The sequence below is a fragment of the Monodelphis domestica genome, chromosome 2, assembly GCF_027887165.1.
Source record: "Monodelphis domestica isolate mMonDom1 chromosome 2, mMonDom1.pri, whole genome shotgun sequence".
Taxonomy (NCBI): domain Eukaryota; kingdom Metazoa; phylum Chordata; class Mammalia; order Didelphimorphia; family Didelphidae; genus Monodelphis; species Monodelphis domestica.
The window spans coordinates 356075740-356100222 of NC_077228.1; the positions used below are offsets into that span (position 1 = coordinate 356075740).

The 24483-nt window shown below is 36.9% G+C and overlaps 1 protein-coding gene across 3 annotated transcripts in view; it reads left to right on the forward strand.

Moving 5' to 3' along the window:
• Positions 1-24483, forward strand: part of FUT9 (fucosyltransferase 9) — a 267862-nt gene that overhangs the window by 167163 nt on the left and 76216 nt on the right. For all 3 annotated transcript variants that reach the window (XM_007484337.3, XM_007484334.3, XM_056818606.1), the window contains one exon: positions 22766-22876. In XM_007484337.3, coding sequence (XP_007484399.1) covers positions 22847-22876 — 30 coding nt within the window. In that variant the 5' untranslated portion in view covers positions 22766-22846. The remainder of the gene's footprint in view (positions 1-22765; positions 22877-24483) is intronic.

Sequence of the window (24483 nt, forward strand, 5' to 3'; positions counted from 1 at the left end):
GATGGGGATGGGGAAAGAGGCCACATTAATGAAGATATGTTTCCAGGAATAGAGAGATTATAGTTCTATTATACTCTGTCCTTATCAGACCACATCTGGGATATTCTATTCAATTCTGTGCACTGTAATTTATTAAGGTTTGTGCATTTGACTTGCAGTCAAGGAAACCTCAGTTCAAATCCTACCTTAGATTTTAGCTATATGAACCTGGGCAAGTCACTTAATTTTAATTAATTCAGCTGATTTTTCAGTGCTTCTGTTTTCTCATATTTCAAATCAAGGAGTTGGATTCAATAGCCTATAAGTTCCCTTCCTACTCTAAAATCTATGATCTGTGATCCCATGATTCTAAAATGGAAAGTATACAGAGGAAAGCAAACAAGATCTCCTTAAATTCATAAATATGAGTATCACTCCACTTAGCTGGGAGAGTTAATATGATGAAAAAAAATCAAAGGGGACTATCTTAGTTATCTTCAAGAATTTGAAAAGCTGATTAGAAAAACAATTAGACTAGCTCTACCTGTTTGAGGATAATCAATAGGCCTCAAACTCCTCTGTGAGTCAGAAGGATGTCTACACTAAGCATGTGAAAACATCTCCTGGCAGAATGGATGGAGAAGAAGTATTTGTTTTAGCAGTCATGAAGGTAACTAAAGTAGGCACCCTGAAGTGCTTTAGAGGTTGCTTAGACATCAAAGACACCAAAGTCATTCATTGCTTCCCAATCATCTTGACTTTTGTCTTGCCACTGAACTTTGACAACTGGAAGAACGAATGTTGAATTTTTTGCAACTCTGCCTCACTTAAATTCATTTCACTAACATGTCAAGATAATCACCCATTATATCATTGGTTCTCTTCAAAAACAAAGGATGAGCAACAAGTTGGTTTCCAAATCCAAATAGGTATAACAGGTAAAAGTTGCAAAAAAACAAATTTAGACTTAATATAAAGCAAAACTGCAAAATAATTAGGGCTGTTATTTTTTTTTAACCCTTACCTTCCATCATGGTATCAATACCATGTGTTGGGTTTTAAGGCAGAAGAGCAGTGAGGACTAGGCAATGTGGGTCAAGTGACTTGCCCAGGGTCACATAACTAGGAAGTGTCTGAGGCCAGATTTGAACCCAGGACCTCCTATCCCTGGGCCTGGCTCTCAATCCACTGAGCCACTCAGCTGCCCCAAATTAGGGCTGTTCTAAAATAGAATGGGGAAAACCTTATCAAATATAACATAGAAACTGTTTTTTGTCTAATATGAGTAGTATAAGATAGCCACAGAGGAACTAACCACCACTGATATTCAGTGATTATAGTCTTCTCTAAAGACAAATGTATTAGTATGGCACAGTGAAAGGAGTTGGGGACTGTGAGTCCAATGACCTGTGCTCTAGTTCTAACACCATCATTTACCATTTGTATGAGTTTTAACATCTCTGGACCTTAATTTTGTCATGTATAGAATGGTGAGATGGCACTAAAGTATGTATAACCTTGAGTCTGTGGACTTTTTTGAAAAATAGTTTGATAACTATTTCAATATAATTTATTTCCTTTTTAATTATATGTGTGTATGTGTATTTTATGCATTTGAAATCATTAATCTGAGGAGTTCTAATAGATTTAACCAAACTGCCATAGGAGTCTTTGTCACAAAAAACTTAGGAACTCCTGCCAGTATACAAATCTCAAATTTTGCAGGGATAATTCTGTAAATTCTAGAATTAATCTAGAAATCTATTCTGCCTAAAATGTCTATGATTTATTTTTAATATTCTTAGTGTTTTAATGTTCTACAGCATTAGTGCTCCCAAAATTGAGCGCATTTGATAAACTTTTTGATTATAGAAAGAAAAAAAATGGTAAAATATTTTCTAGTTTCAATTATTATATTCTATAATAGTTAGTTCAATCTTAATTATTTAAAATCCTTGCATATTTCCATATGGAAAACGAATTCTTTTTAGTCTGTAGATCTAATCCTTAATTAAACTTATTGTATTACACTGATTTAGTACAGCAAGTGGGTAAACTGGATGACCTTCCATTCCCTTTTAATATACTTTTTCATAATTTTTAATAGTTTTAGAGCTTTGATTTTCTTTTAAAATTGTAAAAATTAATTATAAATCTATTTTAGCTGATGCATGTAGCCGCCAATGAGAATGCCCATGGAGCCAATAAACCATGATTTAATTATCTCTAATTGACAAACCCAATTGTACAATACTAAATCTGGTTTTCCTCCCTTTGGATAATTATAATCTAATCAAGTTCACCTTAGCTCCCTTATCATTCCATAAAGAAATATGAAGTGTCTTGTCGTAAATGCTTCCCTAGAAAAGAATTAAATATGAAGGCACATAATTTATAGGCCAAAGAGTAACAATCATTACAAACGCAATTATCTTCTCTTTGAAAAGACAAAACACCTCTTGTTTTTATGTGCCACATCTTTTTCTCCAAAATCAGAGTAGCAGAGCTTCTTTTCCAACTTGTGTTAAGTAACTATAATCTATCCATCCATCCTTATAATCCAGAATACAAGGAAGAAAGGAAGAAATGGGTAATATTAAGACAGAAATACACTGAATAGGGTAAGGAAAACTCAATTTGGTATGGCAATTTTGAAGGGTTAGATAAAAACCTGCTCTCAGATCTAGTTTTCTCTTCCATAAAATAAAGTGGTTGGATTAAATGGTTTATAAGGTACTTCCAAGTTCTAAATCCTTATGTCTATGACCCATGTGTATCTTCAAGTCTGGCATTTGTAGAGACTTTTTTTAATTGGCCAAATGTCTGGTAAAATTATTGCAATGCAGGATTCCTTCTGGTTTCTGAAAGTGTTCCATAACCTCGACATGGAGGTCTGTGGGATTTAAAATTAAAAACTAGCCAATTGATCATGAAATAACACATTCTGTTGTTGCCATCTGTGTGCTTCTTTGGTCAAGTCTTGTAATCTCCCTTGATCTGAGTTTATGCATCTATCAAATGAAGAAAGAGGACTCAAATGACCCCAACCACCCTTGTGCTATGATCTTATTACAGAGGTCTATCTTATTCCAAGTCTATTCTTCTCTCTATCTACTGTATCATGCAGTTACATTTGATAGCTAATAGAGCTAGGCTCAGACTGTGAGACTTTTCATTTCTAGATTAAAAGCTATTGATCAAGCTGTGGAAATAGTAGTCCATCCTTAAACTCCTAAATTCTCTGTTGATCCTTTAGGGAGGCTCAGAAGGAAATGCTCATAGATATTAACTATTTTCATGTCCACAGAGACATTCATTTCCAAATATTATAGTCAAGCATACTGAGAATGAGAAATGCCCTTCTAGAATGGCAAAAAATGGAGCAAACAGCAGACAACTAGAAATTGAAAACTATAGAAAACTAGATGATCAGAGCTTTGTGAAAATAATATATTTGCATGTGTACCCAAACTTTTAACTACACACACATACAGAGACTGATACACTGTGGTACAATCAAATGTAATGGACTTCTCTACTAGCAGTAATGCAATAATCCAGACAATTCAGAGGGACTTATGAGAAAGAATGCTATCCACATCCAGAGAAAGAACTGAGGGAGCAGAAACACAGAAGAAAAACAACTCCTTGATCACATGGGTCCAGGGGATATAGACTCTAAATCACCTCTTGTCTCCTAGGAGTTTGCCCCTATGATGATCTGCATCCCCCCTGATGCTTAGTCTCCAAGGACTATCTCCTGCCTGCCTGCCAGCAAACATGCACAGTTCTTGCCAGTCATCAAAATAAAAACCTCACTTGACCCTACCATTGATTTGTTCTATTATCTTAAAATAGTTGGCTTTCATATTAAATTTCTAGAAAAAGTTATATTATATTATAATATTATATATTACTTGCTTCTACTTTCTCTCGTTCTTCTCCCATATCCTTGTCATGCGACTGATACTGCTCTATACACAGTTTCCATTGGCTCTTAATTGCCAAATATTTTCTCAATCCTCATCTTTATTGACCATTTGGGAAACTTTTCACACTATCAACCATTTACTCTTCTCAGATAGCCTCCCCTTAATGGCTTCTCTGCTTTCTTCTGATTTTCCCCTTACTTGCCTAGCAACTACCAGTTTCCTTTTGCTGGCTCATAATCCTTGGCCCATGTCTTGTATTATGGATGTATCTCAGAGCTCTGTCTTGAGTCTTGCCCTTCCCCACCCTTCTTTGTCTTCTCACAATACATTACAGCTCCAAATACAGCCTGTGTCTTATGGAGATTTCTTTTATGTGTGCTTTTCTTACCCCATGAAATAAGGTGAATCTCATAATAACCAATGTTATTCAGTTGTGTTCAATTCTTCATGACCCCATATGGGATTTACTGTTTCCTTCTCCAACTCATTGTATAGATGAGGAAACTAAAGCAAACAAAGTTAAATGACTTGCTCTGGGTGACACAGCTAGTATCTGAAGCCAGATTTGAACTCAGGAAAGTGAGTCTTCCTGATTCTAACCTTGAAACTCTTATCCACTGCACCACCAAACATCCTGATAATAACTAATATCATCACCATGTTTTTGGTAGATTTGGTAGAACCATCTGGCATAATTAATACAGAGCTAAAGCCAGGAAGACCTGGGTTCATTTCTTGCCTCTGATACAAAGTAAGTAACCAAGTGGCAAAGTAGATAGAGACCAGGCTCTGGAGTCAGGAAGATTCTGAGTTCAAATCCTGTCTCAGACTTACTAGATATTTGATCCTGGATAAGTCGGTTCATTGTTCTAAGGCTTAGTTTACTTTTCTATAAAATGGGATTAATGAGACTAATGAATATGAAATAGCATCTACTTCACAAAGTTGATGTGAGGATCAAGTGAAATAACAAAGTTACTTAATAAATTTTGTGTCTATATAAATACTGACTAATATAGGAACTGTCATCCTGGCCAAGCCAGCATCCCCAGATAGTTTGAAAGAATAAGGAGGAAGAAAATAAGAAGACAGGGTGACTTTCTTGAATTTGCTGATTGCCCAAGAGTAAATGAAATGGTAGGTAGGTCACTAATCTTAGACATAGTAGGGCTAAGTAGTACTTCTCTCTTTCAAAAGAAAATTCTGATTTGTAAAGACTAACTAGCTCCAGCTACAAATTTCCCTTATGTTTCCGTTAATGGCATTATAGCACATCAGTGACCCAGTTGAAAGAAATAGGCAACAAAAATCATGTACAACCAAAAAACTGGAAAAGATTGAGAAGATTAATAAGCACAATCCTCTAAACTCAGATTTTCTCTCTCCTTTCTCCATTTCTCTTTTAGACTTCTGTCTCTACCTAACTGCCTGATCTGAATATTCTCCCAGGCCCCACTTGGATTTTTGACACCCCAGAACCCTTATATTCTGATTCCTTGTGTAATTAGCAGTCTGTGTAAAAACAGGAGTTACATAAACAAAATATGACTGAGTTATGCAAACTGCTATTAATTTTTGACAGAACAATCTCCTAATCATGAAACATTTATTTAATCTTCACATAAAATGGAAGGGGGAAAGACAGGAAGGGATGAAGGGAGATTAGATTGACTTGAGAATACATTCAAACAAAGAGATAAAGAAAACTTTCATTTTTCACTCCATTGAAAAGCATCATTCCAGATCACATATTCTGATTCATTTGAACTCAATTTAATAAGTACCTATTGGAGATAAAGGCTGCTAAGCCCATTTCAAGGTTGCTTATTCACCTTTGGTCTCACTTTTTACCCAACTCTCATCTGTGGCTCCAAGAAGCTATGGCATACACAGTGGCCACAGCACTGCCTAAGCAGATGGACTAAATCAGGTTGAGGGTAATAAACAGGCTTCAAACCTATCAAAAAGTTATCAGGTTAGCTACTCCAAGTATGTGAAGTCTTCCTGCAGAATGGGCAGATGAAAACAGTTTATTCCAATGGCCTTGAAGGTGGTTGAAGCAGGTGCTGTGAAGTACTTAGAGGTTGATCATACATTGAGGGCACTGCAACCTGGACTATCATTGGTCATCTTGACTTTTGCCTTATAACTGGATTTCAGTGACTGTAAAAGTCAGCGAAGCAGACAACTTTGTGCAACTCTGTCTCACTTAAATCTAATTCAGGCACAAGTTAAGACATCACCCCGTGATATCATTGGTCCTTTTTGAAAACACAGGATGTTATACACAGTACTAGCAACAATGTACAATGATCAACATTATCAACAATGCAAGGATGCAAGAAAACTCCCAAGAGACTCATGGCAGAGAAAAGCTATCTGCCACCAGAGAAGTAACTGATTGTGTCTCACTGCAAATTGAAGCAAACCATTTTTTGAGTTTTCCTCTTTTATAAGCAATGTGTCTTCTCTTGCAATGTGACAGACATGGAATTATGTAATGCATGATAGCACATGTATAATTTCCATTAAACTAAAGTCTTGGTGGGAGGAGAAGGAAGGAGAGAGAAAATATGGATTGCAATATCAGAATACAGAAATTACCATAAAACAATTACTGAAAATTTTATCAACCTGTAAAAAAAGAAAACAAAAGATGAAAAATATTATGCCTCTACTCTGGGATGAAACTAAAACTAAAACTGTTCCTGCCCTTACACAAGCTTATACTGTCTGGGGGGAATAAGTGTGCAGAGATATGTAAATGTAAAATAAATTCAAAGTAATTGGAGGAGAGTAAGAAGAGAATCATAATGACAAGTTATGTAACTTTCTCAGTTTCCTCATCCATAAAAAAAGAAAAAAGGAGTTGGCTAGATGGTCTCAGAGGTCCTTTATCTAGGTCTGTAAATGAATGGATATCACAGGGCTTGGAGGAAGAGGCACTTGAAGTGAGTTTTAAAGAGAGTTTAGAATCAAAGAGATGGAAATGAAGAGAGGGAACTTTCTAGGAATGGAGGACTGAAATTCTTGTATGGGATGACCAAGTAGATTTGGGAAACTTCCTGAAGTCAGTGTCTGAAGTTTCTCAGGAAGGGTAATTTTTTCCACTTCCCCCTCAAAGATTATTTTGTCAGCTATTTGGATGAAGGGTTGGAGAGGGTAAAGAGGGAGTACTATATAATCAGCCTGTGCACTGATAGATTCAATATAAGATGTTACACTAGGAGAGACAAAAAAGAGAATTTGACCTTGGGCTGCATTTAGATGCAGAGTTTCAAGAGGAAAAAGAGATATGTACCATTGTCAGTGCTGGTCAGGCCACATTTGGAATATTAGATTTAGTTTTCTGTTATGAAGTATTAGGGTGAGTTTAGGAAAGCCATGGATAGCATGGTGAGCATGCAGAGAATGATAAATTATTCACAAAATTATTAGGTAGAAAGCACAGAATAAGGTGCTGGAATTACAAAGATAAATACTAAAAGAGTCCCAGTTCTCAAGGAGATAACCTCTATGGATAAGATAAGTAATGTCCCTCAATTAAAGCAAAAGGAGAGGACTCCATGGAGGGGAGGGGCAGCAAAGGCTTCAGTAAGAAGTAACCATTGAGCCAAGTCTTAAAGGAAAAAGTGGCCCTCCTTCAGGACATTTAGGAAGGCATGCATTCCATGCATGGGAGATAACTTCTAGAAATACACTAAGGTGAGAGGTGGAATGTTGGGCTCTGTGAGCAGCTGAAAGGGATGTAATGTAGAATGAGACTAGGAAAATAGGTTGAACAAATATCACTGGGACATTCACATGAGAGACTAGGAATATTATCCTAGAGGCAATAGAGATCTGTGGATTTTTTTAACTTTTGAGTAGCATAGCAAGCAGCTGTATTTTGAGATGTAACAGATTTTGGGGGGAGGGAATTTGGGGAGGAATCAGTACTTCCCAATCTGAATTGTTAGGGTCAATTAAAAATGAAGCAAATGGGGCATCCATGTGACTCCATGAATAGAGTCAGATCTGCACTCAGGAAGTCCTGGGTTCACACTTGGCATCAGACACTTTCTAGCTGTGTGACTCAGGTGAGTCACTCAACCCCAGTTGTTTAGCCCTTGCCATTCTTTTGCCTTGGAACCAAAACTTAGTATGGATTCCAAGACAGGTGAGGATTTTTTTTTTTTTAAGAGTGAATCAAGTCATTTATTCCAGCTAGTAAGAGTAGATCCTAAGATGGATGGCATTTTCATTGAGCCTGGCACAAGCGTTTCCTTATATACAAAATTTTAGAGCAGCATTCACAAGCTAAACATTATTCAAAATATATATGAAACAAAAGAAGAGAAAGATGGCTATTCATAAAACACAGGTGGTTATACAAAAAGAATAGTATACTTGTTGGGGAAAAACACATATTAGTTACAGGAGATAGATAAGGGAGTTATTGTCTGAGTAAAGCTAGTCTCATTAAATCAAAGAAATTTACCCATCAATCTAGACAGAGAAAAAGGACTTTCCCAGAACTCCCAGAATCCTCCACCCTCACCAATCAAGTCTTTCTCTTACTGATAAGAGGAGAGACAAAACAGCCAAAAGAACACTGGCTACTTGTTGCTAGACTAGCACTTCATTAGGGGTCATTCATAACTAAGTGGCTGATGGAGAAAAGGTGGAATCAGTATGCCTTAAATTAGGTATATTTCTAAGGAGTGGAAGGTCTAAGTAGAAAGTTTATGGTGTGGAAATGGGGTGGGGAGAGTGGTAAGGGATGGTAAAGCAAGGATGGGAAAGAGACTTACTGAAACCTGCCAACATCAGGAAACTTGCTGAAGTCAGTCTCTAGCATTTATCTGGGAAGGACAATTTTGGCTACTTCTACAAAGATTATTTTGCCAACTTTTTTTGAATGAAGAGTTGGAGAATATAGACACCAGAAGGAAGAAAATTAAGAGATGCTATGATAGATATATGGTTGTTGTGTTAGCACAGTGAATAGAATGCCAAGTCTGGAGTTGGAAAGTTCTGGTTTCAAATCTGCCCTCAGACATTTAATAGTTGTGTGACCCTGGGCAAGTCATTTAACACCCATTGCCTAGCCCTTAACTGTTATTCTGTCTTAGAATTAACTTAGTATTGATTCTGAGATAGAAGAATTTAAAAAAGAAGAATATTATGATAATAACACTGAATTAAAATGATAGACATGTAGAGACAATATGATAAAAATTAAATATGTAGTGGTGGATAGAATGCATGGGGTAGCTAGGAGCCATGGATAGATTGCTGGACTTGGATTCAGGATAGAGCTAAGTTCATATCTGACCTCAAGTACTTACCACTCCAGTATCTTTGCCAAGAAAACCTTAATGGGGTCATGAAGAGTCAGAAATAACTAAAACAACTGAGAAACAGATAATATGTACCAAGACGTGGCAATAGCCTGGATAGGGGAGTATAGGAAAGGTATGAATCTAAGATGATGCTGAGACTACAAACCTGGGTTACTAAAAGGATGATGGTAGCCTTCAAATAAACAGAGAAGCTAGGAGTACAGCTAATTTTTTTTTAATTTTATAGTATTTTATTTTATCATTTCCATGCATTATTCATTAAGACAAACATCGTTTTCTTTTCCTCCCCCTCACCCCCCCCATAGCCGATGCATGATTCCACTGGGTATCACATGTGTTCTTGATTCGAACCCATTGCCATGTTGTTAATATTTGCATTAGAGTGTTCATTTAGAGTCTCTCCTCTGTCATGTCCCCTCAACTGCTGTAGTCAGGCAGTTGCTTTTCCTCGGTGTTTCTACTCCCACAGTTTGTCCTCTGCTTATGGATAGTGTTTTTTCTCCTAGATCCCTGCAGATTGTTCAGGGACATTACACCGCCACTAATGGAGAAGTCCATTACGTTTGATTATACCACAGTGTGTTTGTCTCTGTGTACAATGTTCTCCTGGTTCTGCTCCTCTCGCTCTGCAGCACTTCCTGGAGGTCGTTCCAGTCTCCATGGAATTCCTCCACTTTATTATTCCTTTTTGCACAATAATATTCCATCACCAACATATACCACAATTTGTTCAGCCATTCCCCAATTGATGGGCATCCCCTCATTTTCCAATTTTTGGCCACCACAAAGAGCGCAGCTATGAATATTTTTGGAGTACAGCTAAATTTAAGGGGTAAGATAATGAGATTCTATTCCAGATATGCTTCAGAAACTTCCAACACACCACTCCTGTAATACCCAGTAGGCAACTGGGAATATAAACAAGACAGTCTGCCAAGAGATTTGTTCTGACTATAGATTTAGGAGTCATCTGAATAGAGATAACAACTGAATGCATGGAATTCAATTGATAAGTAGATAATTATGTAGGGATTGATAAGAAAGTAAAAAGCATAGCCAGAGAAGGGAAAAGGGTCAAGGAAAGAATTTGGGGAATACCCACCCTGAGGGGATGGAAAATGGAGAGTGATCCAAGAAAGGAAATTAAGAAGAAGATATAAAACAGATCAGAGGAGAAACAGAAAAGAACCTTGTCTTGAAACTCCATTATAGAGATAATGATCTGGTCAAAGTGATATTCTCTAGTACCTCTTAGCTTTCTTTAAGATACCATTCATATTCTAGTCTACAAGAGCCCAAACCTGTTTTCCCTTCTTCCTACTGCCCTGTCTCTGAAATTTTCCTCCATCTCTGTATTTTTCTTTGATCTATATAGGCATTTACAGGTTGTCTCCATTTTGATGTGAGATCCTTAAAAACAGACATTGTTTTGACTTTTTTGTATCCCCAGCACTTAATACAGTGATACAGTAAGTACTTAATAAACACTTGACTGTTGCAAGTTCCAATTGACACTACAGCCATCTTTAGGTAGCAAGTGTCAGAGGCTACACAGATTTTCAGAGATCAAGAGGAAACCTAACCTTTCAATTATCCAGTCTCTGCTTCAGCCAACTCCTACTTTCAGCAAATTTCTGTGCTACATCTGAGATACTGCTACTTCTGTTTGCGAAGAGCTAGTACATATATCGATATTGATCTCCTGTGTTATACTTTTAAAACACAGTGGATAGAGTGTCAGGCTTGGAGTCCGGAGGAGCTGGTTTCAAATCTGGCCTCAGATATGTCCTAGCTGTGTGACCCTAGTCAAGTCATTTAACGCCAATTGTCTAGCCCTTACCCCTCTTACAAGCTACCATTTAGTCAAATGCCAAGGGTTCTGCTGTCTGTTTTAGGTATGTCTGACTATAAAAGTAAGCATGACCCCACCAAAGAAAGCCACTAGAAGAGACAGCCCAAATGACTATCCAAATTATCTTGTGTATAACTACTTGATTTTTATTTTTATTCATTCACTTTTTATTTATCTTGTAGATACTGAAATATCTACTGGTTTATCTCCTCCTTGTGTGACAAGGAAATCACTTTAAAAGACTGATATATTAATTTAAGGTCACCAAGGAATTCAGCTATGTAATTCCTTAATGAAAACTCAAGTCAGCAGTCAACCTTTTATAGAGTTTAATTACAAACAGGAGGAAGAAAGGTATGAGAGAGAGAGAGAGAGAGAGAGGAATAGGGCTTAAATACCCCCTCTGTTTAGGCTGGGCCAAAAGGCCCAAGCCCTTAGATAGCTGAGTCAAAGAAAAAAGACCAGTCCCTATCACTCACGTGACCAAAATGGAGAAACAGTCTCAGGGGCCTCCACCTCCAGCCTTCTTCAGAGCAAGCTTCTCAGAGCACAACCTCTCAGAGCAAAAACTCTCCAAACCCCTCAGTCCTCAGACCCCGCTATATTTAAGGAAACCATCCAAGTTCCCTCCCCTCAGTTCTCACATCTACCAATCACTGTCCATGTCTTCCCTGTGCCAATGGTGGCTCTAGCTTAACCCAGGACCGCCCAGAGGTCTGTGGCTTTGCACATGTCTGTTGAAGGTCATATTCTCAAATAATTAAATCTTGATCCTTTGCTGCAGCCCTTCCTAAATCCTGTTACCCTGAGCAGGGTGGAGATTGGAAGTTCCAAGACCTGGTTCTGTCATTCCAAGTATCTCTATTGTATCAATTCTAAAACCAATCATGACTCAAAGAACTTCCTGTTCTATGCTTAAGCATAGGTCAAAGCCCTTTCCATTGTTCAGCAAAAGGTTTCTGTCCTAAAGTAATCTTAAGTAGGGAGGAGAAGGACCCTCCCATGCCGGGGGGGGGGGGGGGGGGGTTCACATTCCAATAGACTATCAGTAAGAAATTTTTCAAGTATGAAATTTCCCAATGGTGAAATTTCCAACATTTATAAGTCTTAAGAAATTTTAAGGTTTACACTTGGAATATAAATTCCTTACAATTAGAGATTGTTTTGTTCTTTGTCTTTATATCCCCAGTGTCTGGCCCCTAGTAAGCTTGTAATAAATTCCTGTTGAGAGCAGCTAGGTGAGGTAGTGGACAGAGTGCTGGACCTGGAGTCAGGAAGACTCTTCTTTCTGAGTTCAAATCTGACCTCAGACCTTTAACTGGCTATATGATCCTGGGAAAGTCCCTTAACCCTATCCACCTCAGTTTCCTCATCTCTACAATGAACTGGAAAAGGAAATAACAAGCCACTCCAGGCTCCTTTACCAAGAAAAGCCCAAAAGGGGTCATAAAGAATCAAATATGACTGAATAACAGCTTGCTTAATTGATTGTCTCATGTGTAAAAATGAGGAGGTTATAACATGTGATTAAGCTCCTTTCAGCTTTAAGGTGATATAGTTCTAGAAATAGGAAGAGGATAGAGGAAGATTTTGTTTTTGTTTTTATTAACAAGTGGATGTTCAATTGTACCTGTAGACACTACCATATGCTTCACACACATACATTCAACACACACAAATAAATACAGTTCAGCTAAAGCCTGAACTCTGCCTAATAGCCAATTGGTCATTGAATATTACAGAAATTAAGTTAAAAATCATAACCCACCTCCAAAAAAGTTGTTATCAAATAAATTGATAGGTGGATAACATATTTATTATAGTAGTTGCTGTTCGCCTATCTTTGATAAAAGTAATCTAAAGTTTATTAAAACATTTTTATTCTCATAATAGGAGGACCTCAGGTTGGGACAGGTAATCTGTCAAACAGAGAATTAAGTAACAGTGCCATTTCATGGGGAAAAGGACCCAATTAGTAGACAAACAATTTCGAGTTTTTCTGAACTCTAGAAACCTGACTTCTTTTAACTTCATTTCTGTTTGTATTTTAGCAGAACATCACCCTACCCCACCCCCTTCTAAAATACTGACTATCTTTTGTCTGATTTTTGTCTGACTATTGTCTGACTATCTACTTAAAGATTGGGATTGATTTGTTGTTGTTGTAGTTTGGATCTTGTTAGTTTTTGTGCCACTGTGCCTGGCACATAGTAGGTGCTTAATAGGATTTTATTTCAGTATGGACACTCCTTGAATTGATATAATTACAATCTCTCTAACCTTTAATAGATGGATCAATGGATCTCTGGTAGTAAGTGAGTAATCCTTTCCCAATTAAGTCCCTTGTAAACTTAGCCAGACTGCTTCTCAATAGAACAGCATATAAATCTACTGTTGTTAGCTGCAAAAATTTGTGTTCCACTGAAATGGTCTTTGAAAACTTAGGCTAACCTCTGCAAGCAGCATGACAGGGCATCAGAGTAGAGCTTTCATAAGGAATAAATAAGTCATCTATATCATACATTTAGAGTTCAACTTACTGATATGTGATTTGGATTTCTTGGTTATATGGAGAAGAGGGGGTATGATAATGTCTTCCAAGATATAAAGAAAAGTCAAGGCAGTCCAGTTTAACACAAGCAATAAAAACCTAAGAGTATTTTAATTTTTTGTCTGCTAAAAACTTTCCTTTGTCCCAGCATTACCAAGTGATATCTCAGATGCTTACAAAATGTTTTGCTTTATTAGCTTAAGGTATCCAGGATTTCTTGTTGAGTAAAAATATGTGGTAAATACTATGGCCTCAGGTCTTATTTGTTGGTGTTTCTAGACTCTAACTCTCCTGGAAGCCTTCTTCTTTTCTGATTCACTAATATTGGAAATGAGGTTTTATTTTTGCTTTTGCTTGGGGCTAGAGGAGTTACATTTGCATTTTAATTTATTGCTTTTCTAAGACAGATTTCTTTTGGCTAGTCATGGCTAATAGCTAATCGAAATCTGTCACTCAAGTGACATGCAATTCTATTTTTCTCCTTGTCCTTCTCTCTGTTTTGTTATCTTCCGGAGATAGGAATGATTGAATTCCTAATTCTCTTTAAGGAGCAACTGTTTTGTGTTTATCTTTTATTTTTGGATTTTTAAATGAAGATTTCCTCAGTTGGGTCCCCTGCAGTGCTTGCTTCATTAACCTTATTCTAATGCTAGTCTTCAATGTCAAGAGCCATAATGGGATAAAATGAAATTGTTGCCTTCAATCAGATAGTTAATCTCATTTGATACCACATTTACTTCAGTGAAAGCAAAGAAATAATGTTATTCTATATTACTTTCTAAATTGGAGCTCAAAGCACTTTTAAACTTCCATGTTGAACATCTTGATTATATTCCTTGGGGGGAGATTCTGAATGAAAAGGGAGAGCAGAATGATGGAATAATTCCACTCCCTACCCCCAAGATGAATAATTACAAACCCTAAAATCTTCCTCTCCTGACACTTTTTTGGAGTGTCTCCATAGTTACAATAATCTAGTGGTCTGGGGCCATGTAGACTCGCCCAGTGTCTGAGGCTTGGTATTGGAATATGGTCACATCTACTCATGGTCATAAAATATTTAAGAAAGAGAAATTTACTCAAACACAAAAACATCAGTCAGAATACAACATTGATTCTTGTGGATAAGACTCTCCTCTAGCTCCATTCATAAGATAACAACATTCCCACTCAGAGAATTCTGATGGACTTGCTTATAAGTAAATATTCCATCAAGCCTTTTTAGAGTCCAGACTGTTCACTGGCTAGGCCTCTTTTTTTTTTTTTTAAACCTCAGGTAGTCAAAAAGTATTCAAGACCTAGTCTCCAAGAGCCATCAGGTCTCAAAGACACACTCTCCTCTGCCTCTAGAAAGAAAAACCAGCTCAATCTAGATAAAACATACTACTCCCACCCTAACTGGGTAATTTAGATTTTTCTTAAACCTGTTTTCCCCCTTAATTTAAGAAATAATTGAGAAAAGTCATTTGAGTTGTAGTATATACAGAAGGCAAAAATGTTCTTAGAAGTCAAAACTGTTTGGTTCTTTGAGAATAAGTCCATCTGCAACTAAGACTATGTGTCAAGCAAAATTCAGATCAATAATTGTCCTTTCACATTCAGTTTTCCTACCTTCTTTATCCCACTCAGTAATCTCAGGAACAGAGACCTTTCCTCTTTCTGAATTATAGAAATACTAGATCCCCTTATTACCATCTCACAAGCCAAATGTTAAATGTTCAGTACCAGGGCAGCTAGATCAATAGTTCAGTGAATAGAAAGCCAGACCTGGAGACAGGAGGCCCTGGTTTCAAATGTGGACTTGGACACTTTCTAGTCTGTGACTCCCCAAAATTCACTTAACCCTGTTTTGTTTTGTTTTTTCAGTTTCCACATCTGTAAAATGAGCTGCAGAAGGAAATGACAAACTATTCCAGTATCTTTGCCAAGAATACCCCAAATGAAATAAAGAAAAGTTAGATATGACTGAAATAACAGAACAACAAATAAATGTTATTGGATATATTTATATACACTCAAGCTTATAATCAAATGATCAGGAAAGACATGTATGAGGAATCTTAAGAGGCAAGGCTCAGTTTCACCTGAGTGAGTTAGAAAAGGTTTTGTAGAGGAAGCAGCACTGAGGTTGGGCCTTGATCCTGACTCCTGGGATAGCTTTCTCTCCATTCCCCCACATTATTTCCCTGAAAGAGACCAACATACTTCATTTGGGGATACAAAGAGCCACTCAACATTTTTTTCAGTAGAGGAATGTATTTTCTCTTTCTCTGAGAATAATAATTAATTAATTAATTAATTATTGCTACTGGAAAAGGTATAATAATTATTCTATGATTCCACTCCTAATCCTTATGATAGCCTAGAGCTCAGGGTCTTAATATGGAATCCAGATTGGACTGACAAGAGATAAACATTTTATTTATTTTAATAAAATTAATTTCCTAAATATCCATATGTATTTTACATTATATATCCAAAAACATTATAAGAAGGGGCTCATAGATTTCACCAGATTCTAAAAGGGTCCAATGCCCCCCCAAAAAAGTTTAGAATCCTTAGACTAGAGTAATACTTCTTCCTAGGTCAGCTTTCCTCTATATGTATTGTATCCTTCATTACAGTATAAGCTTCTTGAAGACAGCAGCTCTCCCTTTTTTCGTCTTGTATCCCTTCAATTATTAGGTGCAGAATAATTGGGGCTTAATAAATAATCAATTGTTGATTGATGTTTTAAGTAGATTTCTCAGGCAGATGCATAAAAGATTGATGGAAGAGAGGACAATTTGGAGCCTGTTGCAATAAAATCATAGAATTTAGAGCGAGAAGGGACATTAGAGATCAGCTTCTGTATTTAACATTTGTTTTAGTGTGGATTATGTGTGTGATTGCAAGAGATAGTGTAGAAATAGAATTGACTTGGCAAATGTTATGGGAGGTGAAGGAGCAAGAGTCCACGTTGACTGCAAGGTTACTGGGTTACTGAGAGATGGCGCTGCCATCAACTGAAACAAATAAAACTCTTGCCAAGTCTTATATTCGGTCAGTCAATAAGCATTAATTAAACGTCTATTATGTGTCAGCCACTCTACCCAGGTCTGGAAAAAAAAAAGACAAAAATGACTTCTTGCCCTTTAGGAGCTCAGATTCTAATAGAGAAGAAAGCATGCAAACAGCTATGTGTATATGTTGTTGTTTAGTCATTTAGCTGTGTCCAGCTCTTTATGATCTCATTTAGGGTTTTCTTAACCAAAAAAAAAAATACTGTAGTGGTTTGCCATATCCTTCCCCATCTTGTTTTATAGATGAGAAAACAGAGGCAAATCGGATTGAGTTATTTGCCCCGGATCACCCAAACTAGTAAGTGTCTGAAGCCAGAATTGAACTCAGTAAGAGGAGTCATCCTGACTCCCTGCTGGCACTATTCCCTTCACCACTGCAGCTTCCTACATATAAATTGTATATAGGAGAAATTAAAGGCAATCTCAGATTAGTCACAATAAAGGGGATGAGGAAAGACTTCTTGTAAAAGCTAGAGTTCAAGCTGAGACTTTCAGGAGTCTAAGGATGCAGACAGGAAGAGGAAAATCATTCCAGGCCTGGGAGACAGTTGGTAAAAATACAGTAAGGAGATGGAACATCTTGTGTAAGTAACAGAACAAGGTCAATATTACTGGATATGAAAGAATATGAAAGAGAGTTTGAAGTATGAGAACACCGGAAAAGGAAGGACAGGTTATAAAGGGATGTAAAAGTCAAACAAAATTTTATATTTGATCCTGAGTGTAAGAGGGTGCTCTTGGAGTTTATTGAGTAGAGAGGGAGGGGAGGTGATCTACATTTTAGGAAATCACTTTGAAGTTTCAGTGGAGCCTGTATGGACATTGGGAAGAGTCCTAGAAGCTAGGAGATTTTCCCAGTAGCCCAGTAGAGAGGTGATAAGAGCCTGCAGGAGAGTGGCAGCAGTTTTAGAGAAGCAACCTCTGAGTTTTATTCCTTTGGATGTAGGCACCTTCTATAATCACTACAGGAAGGAATACCCATTCAGATAATTCAGGATAGCTCTGAAGCACTTTTCTAGTATCAAATGTCTTTGAATGTTAGAAATTGCCATTCTTTTTCTCTTTTTTATTTGTTGGACTTCCTAACTTCATTTCATTGTTGATTTCATTTCATTGTTGCAGTCTATCATTTTTTTGTATTCCTTTGGAGGCTATAAAACCTGCCTCTCTCTTAACTTTTAATTTAGGGTTTTGTGGAAGCAACTGAGGTGCCTGATTGCACGGAAGGCAATAATTTCTTCCAGAGATATTGCTCTTAGTTGCTGGGACTGATATATTTCTTCTTCTCAAGTGGATTATGTGGAAATACTTGGAAGTTGCTGCAGCCTTTCTTTGGCATAGTCTAAGACTGATAATTGTCCTTCCCTACCAGCAAATACATCACAAATCTCAGCTGAATGCTAGATGATATCTTAGTGCTGCTTGATTTAATGTTTTGGGATATTTTTCCATTTTTTTATGGCTTAGGAAGTAAAGATCAGGAACATAGGGTCATTCCATCAACCTAAAGTCTTTCCCTGTTATAGTACAATGGAAAGAGTATTAGAATTAGACTCATAAGTCCTAGGTTCAAATTCTGATTCATCTACCTATTGTGGGCCTTGGCCAAGATTTAAACACTCTGGTCTGCAAATATTAATCTCTAAAATAAAGGAGTTTAACCAGATGACTTCTTTTGTTGTTATTTAATCATTTCAATCATATCCAACTCTTCATGACTTTATTGGGGGGGTTTCTCGGCAAAGATATTGAAATGGTTTATCATGCCCTCCTTCAACTGATACAGATGAGGAAACTGAGGCAAACAGGGTTAAGTGACTTGCCATGGGTTACCTAGCTAGTAAGTATCAGAGGTAGGACTTGAACTCAAGAAGATAAAGTCTTAGAATCTTCCTGATTCTTAGCTTAGTGCTCTATCCCCTGCACCACCTTTAACTGGAAATTTACTGAGGAAACTTGAGACCAGAGGAGATAATTTTTGATTTGCCTGAAGTCACACAGCTCAAAGATAGTAAACTTTATAGATAAGATCTGACTTCAACTCTTCTGATTCCAAATTCAGCAATCTTCACTATACCCTGGAAAAAGACAGCAGTGACTGCTTTGTTTTGTGTTTTAAATGTCTTTATATTTCAAATACTTACGCTCAATGTTTGGCACATGGTAGGAGCTCACAAATGCTTTCTAACTGACTAACCTGAAGATCAGGCACTGCTGTCTCGGAGCTCAGTCTTTTGGTGAAGACAACATACTGACAACTGTGTATAAACAAGGTGTATACAAGCTCCATTGGGAGTAGTGTCAGAGGGGAGGCAACTTAGACTAAACAAGGCTTCTTGAATGAGGTGGAATTTTGGCTGAAACTTGAATGAAGCTAGGGGGCAGAAATGAGGAAGAAGAGAATCCCAGGTATGAAATGCAGGCAAGGAAAATGCTTGGGCTTTGGAGAAGGAGAATCCAGTTTCAGAAACAATAAAAAGGCAAATGTCACTAGATCTGAGCCTGTGAGGAGGAATATGGTGTAAGAAGACTTGAAAGGTAGGAAAAAGCTAGGCTATAAAGGACTTGAAAAGCCAAACAGAAGGTTTTCTGTGTGATCCCGATTGGGGTGGGGGGTGGGGGGAGACGAAGAGGAGAAGGGAGTGGTGGTTGTGACATGATTAGATCTATACTTAAGGAAGATTACTTTGACAGCAGAGTGGAAAATGGACTGGAGTGTAGAGAACCTTGAATCAGGGAAACCACAAACAGGAGGATATTACAATGATCCAAGTGTGAGGGTGTCCACCAGGGTGGTCAGAGGAAAGAGGCTTGTGGGAGAGATGGTAGGAAAGTAGAAATGTCTCAGCAGTAGATTGGGCATGGGAAATGAGAGATAGTGAGAGGAGTCAAAGATGACACCTGGTTTGCTAGCCTGGGTGACTGGGAGATTGGTTGTACTCTCAATTGTAATAGGGAAGGGAGAGAAACAACATACTGAGTTTTGGAAATGTAGGCTTGTGCCTGCCAAAGTTCCAGACTAGAAATGGGAGACAATAAAGATGTGACCTACTCAAAATCATACAATGAGCAATGAAGAGAATTAATTCTAAGTCTGCTTCCTACCCAATGCCCCATGTTCTGCACCAGCCTAGCTTGTTTGATAATCTGATGAGTTAATTATTTAGTGTGCTAACAATATCTTGAATGTATAAAGTTGTCTATAAATTTAAAGTACTGCATTATATTCTCATTACACAGAATAATGGATATAAAAGGTATGCTTGAATAATGTTCTTGCTTCTCTCTGATCTTTTTATTAAAATTGCTTTCATAATTTAAAAGATGTTTTGCCTCTTGAGAGAGAATATATTTCAAATACTTGGATTACATATGAAATATATATATATATATGGAGAGAAAGAATCCTTCAAGAGTATTTTACCTTAAACACTTTGAATGCATATGAAATATAAATATATATGTGTATAAGGCTTTGGCAGTGTCTTTAAAAAAAGATAAAAGAAGGGAGTTTTGTGTGATCAATTTCACATATTCTTCAGTCTTGGTACTTTTTCCTAGTGCCAGCCTCTGTCACAGCAGAATCCTATCAGTTATAAAGAATGCTTTAGTTTGGGAAACTTTCTACAATGTTTTCAGGATCTATTTTTTCATCAGTGTGGTTAGATGCTCCACTGATTTCTATCATAGCCCTGATTTTGGGGGACACAGTGTGGTATAGTGGGTATATGCATTTTGCTAAAGACCTGAGTTTGAATTTTGCATGAACATAGTTTGAAACTCTTCAAAGCCTCATTTTCCTCATCTGTTCTTTCGAGATAATAAAAACACTTGCTTTACAGGATCATATGCAGGGGTTGGGTTTTTTTTGACAGTTTTAAAGTGCTTTTTTCAATATTTTACTACATGTTCCTCTTTAATTGCTGTAGTTGGAAAAATCTTATCCCCAAGTGGCCAATCTTCTGGGTATGAGCTTTTATTCACTTATCCAGGCTAATTCTTAGATGACAGATAGTTCGTCTGCTGCCCAGCCAAATACTTGAAGGTTTTCCATAGCTTTCTATGGCCTGGAGAAGCTTGGACTTTTCTAGTTTAGGGATCTTTGAGGCATCAGACTAGAATTTTAGAGGATGATTAGGGAAACATTCTTCAAAAATAAAAGAATGGTAAAAATCAACAAAAATCTTTAAAAAAAGCACAGTGAGATAAAATTTCAAAGTGATGTGAAGATACTGTGTTTCAGAATCAGCTTTATTAGAGCTAAGCAGTTAATCCCCCAAACCCACTTCAAAATCATAAACAATAGATTTTTTTTTAATAATTGCTATTCATCTTAGACATGTTTCCCACAACAGAAAGTCAATTCATTACTTACTACGCATGTTTCAATTCTGGCATTCTGGATTTACATTAGAAACCACTCAGTATATTAACACTTTGCATTTGTTGATCATTACAGCAACCCTGGGCAGTGGGTGCTACCATCATCATCATCATCATCATCACTGTTTTAAAAAATAGGGAAACTAAAATTGAGAAAAATCAAGGGACTGCTCAGAATCACACAGCTAGCTAGTAAATGAGGCAGGATTTTTTTTTTAATTTAAGGTGGTGTTTTTTTTTCAATTTTCAAATATTTTATCTCCATCCTACCTCCAGATGGAAAAAAAAAAAAAACCCAAAGTCAGAATTCTCATAATAAATAAGGCGTTTTTAAAAAATGCTTTATTGGCTAATCCAAAGCTTTATATCTTTCTGTGTTTTAGTCCATTACCTCTCAAACAGGAGAAAGGTAGCATTCTTCCTCCTTGTTTCCTCTTGAGTCACGGCTGATCACTGAATTGACAAGAGTTCTTAAATCTTTCAAAACTGTGTGTTTTTACTCTGTTGATGCTGTGACACAACTCATTTTCCTGGTTCTGTTCACTTTATTCTAAATCAGGCAAGTTTTCCCAGGTTTGCCTTAAACTGCATCTTTCTTCATTTATTACTCAGCCTTTCCCTAATTAATGGATATCCTCTTAAGTTTCTAATTTTTTTCCAATAGGAAAAGCTGTTATACATTTTTTTCTTGCATATATAGAACCTTTTCCTCTTCCTTTTGTCTTTCTGGGTCATAGACCATAGTGTTATGGATTAGGTAGGGTATATTCGCAATTTAATAAATCTTTGCATATGGTTCCATGTGATTTTCCAGAGTAACTGAACCATTTCACTGTTCCACCAACAGCGGATGTATCTATTCTGTACCCCCTACAACATTTCTTTCTTTGTCAACTCTGCCAATTGGATGGTTGAAAATTAGAACTTCAGAGTACCTCTTATTTGTAATTCTCTAATTATTAGTGATGGTGCATTTTTTTCCGTGCCTATAGATAGCTTGAATGGCTTTTTTTTTTTAAAAGAGCTGCCTGAGGCATATTTGAATTTGTCTTCCTGACTCTTAAGATCTGTGCCATTTAGTAGGCAAGTTCTGCTTAGCATCATCTTTTCCTGGTGAGAATTCCTATTGTGCTTTATAAGACAGAGGTATTCTATTTTCCATTAAGCCACCTAGGCCATTTTCTTGTTTGTTTGGTTTTTAAAAACCCTTACTTTCTGTCTTAGTATTAGTTCTAAGCCAGAAGAATAGCAAAGGCTAGGGAATTGGGGCTAAGTGACTTGGCCAGGGTCACCTAGCTAAGAAGTGTCTGAGGTCTTGATCCTCTATCCACTGTGCTCCCTAGCTGCCCCCCACCCCAGGCTCTTTTCTTTAGTCATGCTTCTTCATAATGCTGCATTGGAGTCAAGAGTGAAATGTGTATGCTGTGTTATTAAAATGATTATTTCCATGTTTCTCCTTAATATTAGCCTGCTGAAATACTGTCATTGTTTTGTTTTCATAAAGTATCAGTGCTACATTGATGACTTAAAAACTAAATTGTTTCTTGGAATTATGTAATTAATGAGACAAATATTTACAGTGTTAAGGACTTCTTTCAAATTGTTCTTGAAAAGAAGTTACAATCATCTAATCGATTTCTAATTTGTATTTTAATAAACAGGATAATTCTTGGCTGCTTTTAATTACCTTCACGCTATAATGGGTGGATCAGACAAGAGAACTATTGCCACTGTGTAGTCTTATGGTATTCCTGCAATACACCTTATATGATGTAAGTAAAACCTTTTATGTGATACTTATATTTTCCGAGACCTAATGCAATAATTTGACAAGACAGGATATTCTTTTGTAGCTCTTTATTAGAAATAAAATACTAATCCATTTGAGTGTATGTACTGGCAGAAGGGAATTATTCACTTCACTCAGGTAGAAAATCATTTTACTAGAGGCAAAAAAAAAGTCTTTACTTCCTTAATCACTTCTTTTGTGACTCTAGGGAGGAGGAATCATTAATCAACTCTTTGTTCTTTTAATGATCAGATATTCCTGAGATGCTGAGACTTACCTTAAGTTCTGTAGACTTCATGACAATAGTTTTGCTTTGACCTCAGATATTTGCTTTGAACTCAGATATTATGTCCTTGATACAGACTACTAATGTCAAGTCTTCATTAGATTAAGAAAAATAATATATTATTTTGCCTGTCTGGCCCATCTGCACCATCCAGATAAGAGTTCCTGAGGACATGAGCACCATCTATCTAGCTTAAAAAAAAAATAAATAATTATGAGATTATTTGAAAAAAGACTAGCTCTAGAGTCAGAGTGCCTTGTTCTAATCCTACCTTTCACACTTTACTGTGTGACCTTGAACAAGTTAAATGACTTTGAATTTTCCTGTGCCTCAATTTCATCACAAATAAAATGAGAGAACTGAACTAGATAATTTTTTTTAAATCTTTACCTTCTGTCTTGGAACCAGTGATTCCTAGGCAGAAGAGTGGCGAGGGCTAGGCAATGAGGGTTAAGTGACTTGCCCAGGGTCACACAGCTGGGAAGTGTCTGAGGCCAGATTTGAATCTAGGACCTCCTGTTTCTAGGCCTGGCTCTCAATCCACTGAGCTACCCAGCTGCCTCCTGAACTAGGTAATTTTTGAGGGTCCTTTCACTCTAAATTTACAACCTATAAAATACTTCTGATTTATATAAGGAAGTAAAGTAGACCAAGTAGATATTAAAAGTATCTTTGTTCTTGACTGACTGTCTTTTAAAAATGAAGGAATTAGGGGCAGCTAGGGAGCAAAATGGAGAGAACTCCAGACCTGGAGTCAGGAGGACCTGGCCCCAGACATTTCCTAGCTATGTAACCCTGGTCGAGTCATTTTACCTCTATTGCCTAGTCCTTGCCACTCTTTTGCCTTAGAATTGATACTAAGATAGGTTTGTGTTTTTTGTTTTTTGTTTTTTAATGAAGGAATTGAATAGGACCTATGATGAAGTATAAAAGGGATATAGCTAAACCTACACAAAGTAATTAGTGGGTTCAACTCATTATGACCAGATTATCCAGTTCTGGAAAGTAAAAGATGCCCAGTAGTTACCTTTTCTCAAAGAAAAGTACAAGATTGAGAACTGTCACCTGAGAGCCAGCCTAGCTAAGTTTGAAGAGGCTCTTAGGCAACTAGCTAAAGGAAAATTGATATGTGTGAATCAGGGGTAAAAAATAACAATGTTTCCCACTGAATTGACACACATGAATAAACCACTTTAGTAAAGGTGTGAATTTAGATTTTACATCCTCATTCATTTATAGGAAATTTTATTTACTTATGTTAATGAATAGTGTGAATTATAATACAATTGTATGAAATCTATAAA